This window comes from Alosa alosa, chromosome 20 (assembly GCF_017589495.1).
Source record: "Alosa alosa isolate M-15738 ecotype Scorff River chromosome 20, AALO_Geno_1.1, whole genome shotgun sequence".
NCBI lineage: Eukaryota > Metazoa > Chordata > Actinopteri > Clupeiformes > Clupeidae > Alosa > Alosa alosa.
Window position 1 is genome coordinate 5956507 of NC_063208.1, and position 12500 is coordinate 5969006.

Here is a 12500-nt window from a genome sequence, read left to right on the forward strand (position 1 = left end):
TTAATTGTGCGGTTTGTCAGAAAGTGATTTAATTACGAGTGGAATAGCGCCTGGTGCATTTCCCCTATTCACTTCTCTTCTTTTCATTTGAGACGGAGGGCGTGATTGTTCATTCTCCTGAAAAATGTAAATATTTCTGGGCGCAGATTGATTTGGCTTGTTATTCTCCTCCCCTCTCATCGTCCCATATGTGTGTGTGTGTGTGTGTGTGTGTGTGTGTTGGTGTGTGTGTCTTGGTGTGTGTGTGTGTGTGTGTGTGTGTGTGTGTGTGTGTGTGTGTGTGTGTGGTGTGTGTGTGTGTGTGTGTGTGTGTGTGTGTGTGTGTGTGTGTGTGTGTGTGTGTGTGTGTGGGTGTGTGTGTGTGTGTGTTGGTGTGTGCCGAGCGCTGGCTGGCCCACGCGTAGTGCAGCAGTGTCCCCTTTGAGCTTTGCACTACAGAGCTGAAATCAATTATTCAGCCGCATCCATAATTCACGGCGCAGACGGCGCTCAACACGAAACAGGCCTCCAATCTCTGGAGCGCTCCGCTCTTTTTCAAACCAGAGAGAGAAAAAATCTCATCACATCTCTCATCCGCTTCTTTCACTCTCTTTCACTCCATCTCTCTTTTTACCTCTTTCTCTCTATCTCTCTATCCCTCTCTCTCTCCTCTGCTCTCTGTCCTGCTAAGTGTTCTTTCGCTTCAGAAGCTGGATTTCTCATGTCATTCTTTGCCTGTTTTAGCATTCCAAAGCTCTACTGTCCCATCTTATCTATGTCTCTCTCTATCTCTCTCTATTTTTGTCTCCTCTCTCCATCTCTCTCTCTTTCTGTCTCCTTCTCTGTACCTCTCCCTCAAGTGATCCTTGTCTTCTCATTCCTTACTCAGTTTTTCTCTCTGATGGCGCACTGCGTTCCTCCTCTGTGAGAAAAAAAATTGTGTCCGTTTGTGTTGCTTCGTCCGTTTTTGGCGCTTCGTCCGTTTGTGACGTCTCGTCCGTTTGTGACGTCTTGTCCGTTTGTGACGTCTTGTCCGTTTTTGGCGCTTCGTCCGTTTGTGACGTCCGTTTGTGACGCTTCGTCCGTTTGTGTCGCCTCGTCCTGCCCTCCTAGTCACTGACACTCCACATTCTCCTTCTCAAATAGCTCACCTCACTCTCCTCCTCACATTACTGTGTGTGTGTGTGTGTGTGTGTGTGTGTGTGTGTGTGTATATGTCCACATATCCTTCCCCATGTCTATCTTTGCAGGCTCTGTCTTGTTTTCTCATTGTATGTGGTTGGCATGACAACTAAGAGAAACCTGTCCGATCCCCTGTAGAGGATGCTATAATGGATTTTGCACTCTCTCTCTCTCTCCTACTCTCTCTTCTCTCTCTCTCTCTCTCTCTCTCTCTCCCTCTCTCTCTCTCTCTCTCTCTCTCTCTCGCTGTACTCCCACTCACCTGTAGTTTTGTGTGTGCAGAGGTGCATTGACTGTGATAGCACCATGAGTTTATTTGTCTGGAGCATATGAGCTTCATTTTTCATCTCCAGAGGAAGCTGACACTTAGAGGTTCATTTGGAGCTGTTTGTTTGTTTGTGTGTCTTTGTTTGTTTGTTTGTGCATTTGTTTGTTTGTTTCTTTGTTTGTTTGTTTGTGTGTTTGTTTGTTTGTTTGTATTCAGGCAATACCAGTCTCTCTCATACTAACTTGCCCGGTATCTCCTAATTCACCCTGTCAATCATAAGCTCATGCTCAACCTGCCCCAGTTGACCTGAGTGGACTGAAGGGTAACGTTAACCTGTAGACGTGTTGTGGATGTGGCACTCAAACGCTCACTCTGAAGGGTAACGTTAACCTGTAGACGTGTTGTGGATGTGGCACTCAAACGCTCACTCTGAAGGGTAGCGTTAACCTGTATACGTGTTGTGGATGTGACACACTAACGCTCACTCTGAAGGGTAACGTTAACCTGTTGACGTGTTGTGGATGTGACACACTAACGCTCACTCGTGATGGTTGTCTGCATGCGGGCACCAGCGTCCACTGGCTACTGTTGTATTGCATGACCGGCAGCTACGGAGCTCCAACTTCTCATGTCATTTCACCCGCATGCTGTGGAAGATATGAAGTGTGTGCAATTGTGGGTCAGTGTGTGTGGGCACTCTTGGTCAGTGTGTGTGTGGGCGCTCTTGGTCAGTGTGTGTGGTTGTCTGGAGTGTGAGGACAGAGGAGATAGCGCTCAGGTACCGAAGGGTCAACAGCGCTGGGTTCCCTAAAGCTGCTTTGATCATGTGATTAATGTCTGTGCAGGAAAGAAGGTCCATCCCAAAGCATCATCTGTGATGTCTCTTTCTCTCTCTCTTTCTCTCTCTCTTGCTCTCTCTCTTTCTCTCTTTCTCTCTCTCTCTCTTTCTCTCTCTTGCTCTCTTTCTCTCTCTCTCTATCTCTCTGTTTCTCTCCCTCTTTATCTCTATTTCCTCTCTCTCTCTACCTGTTTCTCTATTTCTCTCTCTTTCTCTTTCTCTTTCTCTTTCTCTCTCTCTCTCACTCTCTCTCTCTCTCTATCCATTTCTCTATTTCTCTCTTTCACTCTCCTTCTCTCTCTCTCCCCCCATGGCCACCACCCCGACTCCATCTCCTGGTGCCTGCTCCGGTTGGTCTTCATCATGGAGGTTTTTGGGTTCTGTTTCTGTTTCTCTTTCCTGACTTGTGATTGGACAGGGGGAAGGACAACAATGATAATGATTGGTTCCTGGTATGAGTCATGCCCCGCCTCCTGCCATCTCTCCTCATTTCGCCATTGTGTGTGTGTGTGTGTGTGTGTGTGTGTGTGTGTGTGTGTGTGTGTGTGTGTGTGTGTGTGTGTGTAGTCCAGGGTCTGTGGGAAGACTGGTCAGCATGGAGCCTGTGTTCGGCCACGTGCGGCCGCGGGTCTCGGACTCGAAGCCGGAGCTGTGTGGAGCCCCTGGAGGCTAGCGCCACCTGCAGGGGCCCAGAGGTGCAGTCCAAACTCTGCAATATAGCCGTGTGCCCGGGTCAGTACCATCTCCATGCCACTCACCATATGCCACCTCACACAATTGCCATGTATACCAGATCATATGCCACCTCACACAATTGCCATGTATACCAGATCATATGCCACCTCTGCTCTCAACCTGTGTACCAGGTCATATGCCACCTCACAAAATGCCATGTTTACCAGATCATACTATTTGTATCTACTTTGCCTGACAGTCAATCCACACGAGTCTCTTTCAGTCCACCAATCCATGTAACATATAAGTGACAGTCGATCCACATGATTCTCTCAATCCGCCTATCCATGTGACACACAAGTCATACTATATTTATCTTCTGTCTTTGAAAAGTCATTCCACATGATTCTCTATCACTCTGACAATCCATATGCCGTAGCAGTCCCATCATAGCTTCTTAGCCACACCATATGTAAGCCATCTGATTATCCCCATGACTTCAACCCACCAATCAATACCACTTAGCAATCATGCTGAAACCACACCAAATGCAGTTTCTGACACTTGTAGCCTGAAATGAACTGTATTTCATTGGTTCAATACATAATTATATTCTTTAGTGGCCCTAACGTTTAATCAGATCTAAGAGTCCACTTTTAGTCCACAAATCCATAGGGCATAACTATCACGTTGCTGCCGGCTTCTTGCCTTGAATTTCCCCCTGGGGATCAATAAAGTATCTATCTATCTATCTATCTATCTATCTATCTATCTTCTCTCACCATGGTGTCTGGCTGTCAATCTATATACCGTTAGGGTTACACTTTACTTGACAGTATCGACATAAGAGTGACATGACACTGTCATGAACATGTCATAAACAAGTCATAAAAATGTATGACATAACGCTTAAGTGTCATTCGGTTTTTGTCCTAACAAGTTAGGATTAGATTAGGGTTAGGTTTAGGGTTAGGGTTGGAATTAGGGTTAGGATTAGAGGTTAGGTTTAGGTTGCATTACGTATAGGCCTATGTGTGTGTGTGTGTCAATGGAGCATTCTACTTGCATTACGTATAGGCCTATGTGTGTGTGTGTGTCAATGGAGCATTCTACTTGCATTACGTATAGGCCTATGTGTGTGTGTGTGTGTGTCAATGGAGCATTCTACTTGCATTACGTATAGGCCTATGTGTGTGTGTGTGTCAATGGAGCATTCTACTTGCATTACGTATAGGCCTATGTGTGTGTGTGTGTCAATGGAGCATTCTACTTGCATTACGTATAGGCCTATGTGTGTGTGTGTGTGTGTGTGTCAATGGAGCATTCTACTTGCATTACGTATAGGCCTATGTGTGTGTGTGTGTGTCAATGGAGCATTCTACTTGCATTACGTATAGGCCTATGTGTGTGTGTGTGTCAATGGAGCATTCTACTTGCATTACGTATAGGCCTATGTGTGTGTGTGTGTCAATGGAGCATTCTACTTGCATTACGTATAGGCCTATGTGTGTGTGTGTGTGTCAATGGAGCATTCTACTTGCATTACGTATAGGCCTATGTGTGTGTGTGTGTGTGTCAATGGAGCATTCTACTTGCATTACGTATAGGCCTATGTGTGTGTGTGTGTCAATGGAGCATTCTACTTGCATTACGTATAGGCCTATGTGTGTGTGTGTGTGTGTGTCAATGGAGCATTCTACTTGCATTACGTATAGGCCTATGTGTGTGTGTGTGTCAATGGAGCATTCTACTTGCATTACGTATAGGCCTATGTGTGTGTGTGTGTGTGTGTGTCAATGGAGCATTCTACTTGCATTACGTATAGGCCTATGTGTGTGTGTGTGTCAATGGAGCATTCTACTTGCATTACGTATAGGCCTATGTGTGTGTGTGTGTCAATGGAGCATTCTACTTGCATTACGTATAGGCCTATGTGTGTGTGTGTGTGTGTGTGTGTGTGTGTCAATGGAGCATTCTACTTGCATTACGTATAGGCCTATGTGTGTGTGTGTGTCAATGGAGCATTCTACTTGCATTACGTATAGGCCTATGTGTGTGTGTGTGTGTGTGTGTCAATGGAGCATTCTACTTGCATTACGTATAGGCCTATGTGTGTGTGTGTGTGTGTCAATGGAGCATTCTACTTGCATTACGTATAGGCCTATGTGTGTGTGTGTGTGTGTGTGTCAATGGAGCATTCTACTTGCATTACGTATAGGCCTATGTGTGTGTGTGTGTCAATGGAGCATTCTACTTGCATTACGTATAGGCCTATGTGTGTGTGTGTGTCAATGGAGCATTCTACTTGCATTACGTATAGGCCTATGTGTGTGTGTGTGTCAATGGAGCATTCTACTTGCATTACGTATAGGCCTATGTGTGTGTGTGTGTCAATGGAGCATTCTACTTGCATTACGTATAGGCCTATGTGTGTGTGTGTGTCAATGGAGCATTCTACTTGCATTACGTATAGGCCTATGTGTGTGTGTGTGTCAATGGAGCATTCTACTTGCATTACGTATAGGCCTATGTGTGTGTGTGTGTCAATGGAGCATTCTACTTGCATTACGTATAGGCCTATGTGTGTGTGTGTGTGTGTGTGTCAATGGAGCATTCTACTTGCATTACGTATAGGCCTATGTGTGTGTGTGTGTCAATGGAGCATTCTACTTGCATTACGTATAGGCCTATGTGTGTGTGTGTGTGTGTCAATGGAGCATTCTACTTGCATTACGTATAGGCCTATGTGTGTGTGTGTGTCAATGGAGCATTCTACTTGCATTACGTATAGGCCTATGTGTGTGTGTGTGTGTGTGTGTGTGTGTGTGTGTGTGTGTGTGTGTGTCAATGGAGCATTCTACTTGCATTACGTATAGGCCTATGTGTGTGTGTGTGTGTGTGTGTGTGTGTGTGTGTGTGTGTGTCAATGGAGCATTCTACTTGCATTGTGAAGAGCCGTATAATAAATAATAATAACTAATAACACTATATGTATTTCGGTAACACTTTACTTGACGGGTGAGTTCATAACACATTCATAGCAGCTGTCATAAACTGCACATAAAGCATTCATGACTGTTTCATGAGACATGACTCAACATTCATACCAAACCTTTCATGAATGTGGAAGACAGAACGACGACAACTTGTCAAAATTAAAGTCCAACATCATATTTGTGTAACCTGGATACCATTAATTTAATCTCTCCAGCCTTTGTAAATATTGCATGAATTTCTTATGAAGTCTACATCGAATGTCACTTTACTATACAAGTTGTGAAGTATTCATAATCACTGAGTTTAATACTGGGACATAAACTAGCCAACATTCAGCTGACCCGTAGCCTATTTGTGTAACCTGGAACGGTTGGACATTCCCAGTAGCAAATGATGAGAAATCATCTGCAAAGGTTACATCATAAATCAAGTACATTTTTATGAAACAAAAATTATTTGCTTTACCATGTTTTGTCTTTTTGGCACTGGAGTAGCCCATTGACTCAGATGTGACGTGATCAGGTAAGAGGTTTGGACCAAAAACGGCAATGCTGCTTTGTGACTTTGGACATTTATTTTGACAAGTTGTTGTCGTTCTGTCTTCCACATTCATGAAAGGTTTGGTATGAATGTTGAGTCATGTCTCATGAAACAGTTATGAATGCTTTATGTACAGTTTATGACAGCTGCTATGAATGTGTTATGAACTCACCCGTCAAGTAAAGTGTTACATGTATTTCTTTATCTATCTATCTATCTGTCTATCTATCCATATAATGTGTGTGTTTTGGGAGGGGTCGTAGGCCGCAACCCTAAAGCCTGACATGACTGGGCCCCAGAACAAAGAAGTTTGAGAAAGGCTGGCCTTGGCTACGTTAATGTGTTCATTCGATTGTATTTCACTTTCAATCCATTATCCATAGCTTTTCAGTGGTAGAAAGTAGCCTACTCTGACAACTGTCCGTTCCCCAAAGTTATCTGCGTAGTAGACTGAAGCAACCTGAGGCGCGCACCAATCAGTGGCATAGCCTATGCTTGTTCAGGAAATAAGGCTGTTGGCTACAACTGAGCCTGTCATCATTTATCCTATTCCATCGTTAATATTAGGTTTGCAAAAGTAATACGGTTTGAGCACTAAATGATTTCAGAAAATCGCAATTACCTTATTATTCAGGGATGCTGAGATGATATTTGGGGGGTGCTTGAGCACCCCTAAAAATAGCCTAGCGCTGCCTATATGTGTGTGTGTGTGTGTTGTTTTTTTGTTTTTTTTGCTGATAATCAAAGGTAATATAATGATTTGTCAAAATCCTCAGTTTCCACACTCACACACAATACCTAGCAAAAAAATAAAAAGAACAGTATGTGTTTGCTTTTAATCATTTGTACTTTATTTATGACCTGTCAGCATCCAGGCAAGGCAAGACAACTGTATTTCTATAGCACATGTCAGACACAGGGGTTATTCAATGTGCTCATCATCATCATCATGTAGCATCAGCATCATGTTGAGCAGTGTGCTCCATTCACAGAGGAAAGAGGAGGAAGCTGCTGAAGGTGCTGTAGTTATTAGCATCATCATAGAGCCTGCGGTCTCTAGGGACTTTCATGTTAACTTCATCTCCCTCCTCCAGCTGCAGAGTCAGACCACTGGATAGATAGGAGGGGTGTCCATCAACATCACTCTCCCACAAATACATGATCTGCTCTGCATTCTTAAGCATCCTGATATGGCGTGTGTCTAGGTTATCCCTGACAGTGAATCTGAAGTAGTAGACTCCCTTGACTGGAGCTGTGAAGAAGCCTGTTGTGCTACTGTAGGCCTGTCCAACGTTGGTGATGATTTTAGTGAAGACCAAGTTCAGGTCAGTATTCCCAGCCTCTATGTATCCTGAAATACTCAGAGCTGCTGACAATGCCACCTTGGGTTGCTCTGTGATCTCTTTCTCCAGATTCATCCCCTCAGTCTCAATGGCAGACAGTCTGGTCTCTTGTGCTGCAGTTTCCATCTTCAGGTTCATCACTTCAGTCTTCATAGTGGTCAGCTCTGTGACTTGGTCTGCATTGTCTTCCTTCACGTGCTCCATGTCAGTGTCAGTGGTGTCCAGTCTAATTTTCAGTATGGCCAGCTCTGTCTGTTGGGCGTCATTTTCCATCTTCAGGTTCGTCATTCGTCCTGAGTTCCCTGAGCTCAGCAGAGACGTCCAGCTGGGTAGTGACCGCAGCAGCAGTAGCCCCAGTGCTCTGCCTCTCTGTCTGAACTTCAGTCTGGGTGCTCTGGGTTTGAGCTCCACACATGGAGAACAGCAGCACCAGCAGTGGGATGATGGCCCTCATACTTATTACGCTCTGACTGTCTTGCACAGTAGTAGTAACAGTAGTAGTTATTGTGGTAGTAGTAGTAGTAGTGCTAGAAGAAGTGTGTGAGTGTCCCTCCTGAGACGCCCTCTTCTATATGCCTCAGTTGCTCATTGTTTAAGACATTTTTGGCATAAAATAAAGTCCAGGGACATTGATTAGTCATTTTTAGAAATTGTAGACATCATGTTTTCCAGGACATATCTGATTACTCAGATACCTGTGTTGTGGGAAAGTACAAACCTGTCACCATCAGGTAGGACAGGAGGGCCACAGCGTTCTTATTTCACCCTGGTGTTGCTGTAGCTTTAAGGAATGAGTTCAAGAGTTGTTATTCCGCTAATAATCCCTCACGTGTACAAAAAATAAACGTCCCTACCAGTCGAAACGACATGTGTGTGTGTGTGTGTGTGTGTGTGTGTGTGTGTGTGTGTGTGTGTTTGGAGAGTAAAGGGAGTACTGTAAAGGGAGGGGGTGGTGATTTCTCAATACGGCAAACCTCTGCCAAGAACACCGATAACAGAGCACCTCTGATATGAGTGAGAGCGCTATCAGATAAACTAAACAGCTTGGTCACTCTGCGGTTTGTCCCATAGCAGGGGCCTGCATTAGAGAAACAAACACAATATTCTTTATGGACATTTTATTAAATATTTTCTTGTCACCCATAATGCAGTACAGGTGATTCTTCTTGCCATTGGTAATAATGGGCCATAGATATGGGTGAGTTCTTCATCTGATCAAACACTTGAAAACCAAATGCTTTAGAGTCCACATGGTGTTTGTGCAGTGGGCCTGGACACTAATGCTTTAGATGGTTTCATAGCCTCTCATACCTCTCTCACTCTTTTTGACATACTTCATTGCATCCACACACAGAGAGAGAGAGAAAGAGAGAGAGAGGGAGAGATCAGTATTCACCAAGCATAAATAAGCAATAAATCATTTGAGTATTACATTTCAATTTGACACCAATTTAACCAATCTCCCTGGGCGGAGGCTGTGTTATTATCCCCCCCGTCAAGGGGGAGGGTCTCCCAAATTGACAGTGAATCACAGTGATTGTGTCTCATCGCGAGGGGCGCCAGAATGAACACATTGGCCAATCCAGTGGGGCGGATTTTGATTGATGGTGATTAAAGCCTGTCAGGGAGCTGGCCCCTCCACCTGTCCTTGCCCATCCAGAGGCGCTCATGCGTGGCCCCATTTTGCCATCCTCATACTCAGCTCTACATCGCCCCCCGTCACTCAGAGCCACGGGCCGGACTAACATGCAATTTGCTTGTGTGTGTGTGTGTGTGTGTGTGTGTGTGTGTGTGTGTGTGTGTGTGTGTATGGGAGAGAGAGAGAGAGAGAGAGGAGAAGGGGAAAGAGAGAGAGAGAGAGAGAGAGAGAGAGGAGGCTCAAGTCCAAGTCAAGTCTGTGACACACAGATTTGATAGTGATATTTTTAGTCACAACTATGATTGAGAGAGAGGTGTGGAATTTCTGTATACTTACTTTCACATACTGTATATACACAATACAAGGCACGCATACACACTCACACACACACACACACACACACACACACACACACACACACGCACACACACACACACATACGCGCACACACTCACACACACACACACACACACACACACACATACGCACACACACACAGACACACAGACGCACACACACACACACAGACAGTCTCCGTTTCTCAATGTCAGTCTTCTTCGGCAACAGTTTGAGCCAAGCACCTAACACGTAGATGCCCACTTGTCTGTCTGTCTTTGTTTTTTGTAGAGTAGTGAAGTAGAAGAGGGATTATTATTCATTTAAACAACATTATTATTTATTTAAACAACAATCAACCGCCCTAAAACTCGAACTCCCGACTGATCTGTCTCCCTGCACACACACACACACACACACACACACACACACACACACACACACACACACACACACACACACACACTTTTATGTGGTCTCGGTCTTGTCACAGTCTCGACCGTCTTTGGTCTTGGTTTTGTCTTGGTCTCGATCCCTCGGTCTTGTCTTGGTCTCATTGTCTTGGTCTTATGGGTCTCAGGCTCCACATAGTGGTCGGGAGATTTGCAACAAATAATGTCCATGACACAAAAACATAAGATTCTATAATTTAACAGTAAATTATTTCTGCCTTTCACCCTTCAAATGCAACCTTTCAAAATGCAACCAATCAATGACATACATGTATTTTGTTGTGATTAAGAAACTGGCGCTCATCCAATCAAAAGACGCTTAGTGTAGCCAAAGCACCTAAACGCTAAGGTTTCTGCCGTGAGCTGTCAGTCTCAGTCAGACCTAGTAATACTAATGTCAGCGAATTCCAAAATCATTAAATTTGCATTCACGGAACATAAAGAAATTTGCAGTCCAGGGGCAAGAAAGAAGCATTCTGCAAAATGCATTTACAGTGAGTGAGCTCACAGTCACACACATTCATGACATGCTCTGTCACTGCATTGTTCTGTCTGTAGTTGAAACAATACCTTCTTAAATTTAATTTAAACTGGGACTGAACCTCTTACCCCAGTATGCTGCTCTTATTCAATTGATGCAAGTTATGGTGTAACACTAGCTCACTAGCTGTTTTTTTTTTTTTTTTTGGTCTTGGTCTTGGTCTCGTCTCGGTCTCGGTCTTGATACCCTCTGGTCTTGGTAATGTCTTGGTCTCGGTTTAGGCGGTCTTGACTTCAAGTCTAGTGAATATGCACACACACACACACACACACACACACACACAAGCCATGATATCCACTAGAAATAACAAGAGAAGAGTGAATATGCACTGAACAGTTACTCATGATATCCACTAGAAAGTGGACTGTCACTGTCACAGGACCGATGCTGGGGGATCTCCGGATGCATTGATCAGACTCAGCGGGAGCAGCAGAGTCCGTGTCCCATCCTACAAGAGGAACAATGTCAAAAAGACATGGTTTGACAGTAATGATAAGTTTCGGAGGAGATCGGCACAGTTTTCTTCTTGTGTGGTATTTGTCATCTGGTGGTTTAATGTCAGTCTTCTGTCTTTTCTCTCTCTCTCTGAAATAATAGTGACTTTATGAATGTCCATTATAATGGACACCATTTTTAGGGAAATTTAGGAGATCATTTGGATAGGATGAATGAGGGGGGTCAGATTTGGAGCTCTCAGGGGATGAGTGAGTAAAACAGAGATGAGGACTATGAACCTGTGCCTCAAGAAGATAGCAGGAAGAGTAAGACCAAAAATGAATTATCGCAGATGAAAGAAAACATGAAAATGAAATGAACAATCCAGAAAAAAGAATACAACTGTCCAAAAAGGCAAATAAAGTAGTCTAGAAGGATAAATAACATTTTCCCTTATATTTGGTTAAGTTTACCCTTAATTTAATACCACTAAAAGCATTTTTGTCTATTTTTATGTTTTTTTAATCCTAAATGGAAAGGAAATCACAAAAAAAAGAAATTGTTGGACACTTTTTTTTCTTGGTTCCCAGGAGGATATATTAGATGTATAGATCTAGAGCTGTATGTACAGAGTTGTATAGAGATGTAGACATGTTGGGATATATAGATATTGAGATGTATAGATCTAGAGCTGTATGTACATAGTTGTATAGAGATGTAGACATGTTGGGATATATAGATATTGAGATGTATAGATCTAGAGCTGTATGTACATAGTTGTATAGAGATGTAGACATGTTGGGATATATAGATATTGAGATGTATAGATCTAGAGCCGTATGTACATAGTTGGGTGGCAGAGATGTAGACATGTTGGGATATAGACATTGAGACAGCAGATCTAGAGCTGTATGTACATAGTTGTATAGAGATGTAGACATGTTGGGATATATAGATGGCTGAGATGTATAGATCTAGAGCTGTATGTGTACATATTGTATAGAGATGTAGACATGTTGGGATATATAGATATTGAGATGTATAGATCTAGAGCTGTATGTACATAGTTGTATAGAGATGTAGACATGTTGGGATATATAGATATTGAGATGTATAGATCTAGAGCTGTATGTACATAGTTGTATAGAGATGTAGACATGTTGGGATATATAGATATTGAGATGTATAGATTTAGAGCTGTATACATAGTTGTATAGAGATGTAGACATGTTGGGATATATAGATATTGAGATTTATAGATCTAGAGCTGTATGT

At 43.3% G+C, this 12500-nt stretch overlaps 1 protein-coding gene across 1 annotated transcript in view; it reads left to right on the forward strand.

Moving 5' to 3' along the window:
• Positions 1-12500, forward strand: part of adgrb2 (adhesion G protein-coupled receptor B2) — a 345858-nt gene that overhangs the window by 173870 nt on the left and 159488 nt on the right. The window contains 1 exon segment of the mRNA XM_048230149.1: positions 2835-2999. Within this exon segment, the coding sequence (XP_048086106.1) occupies positions 2835-2999 (165 nt within the window).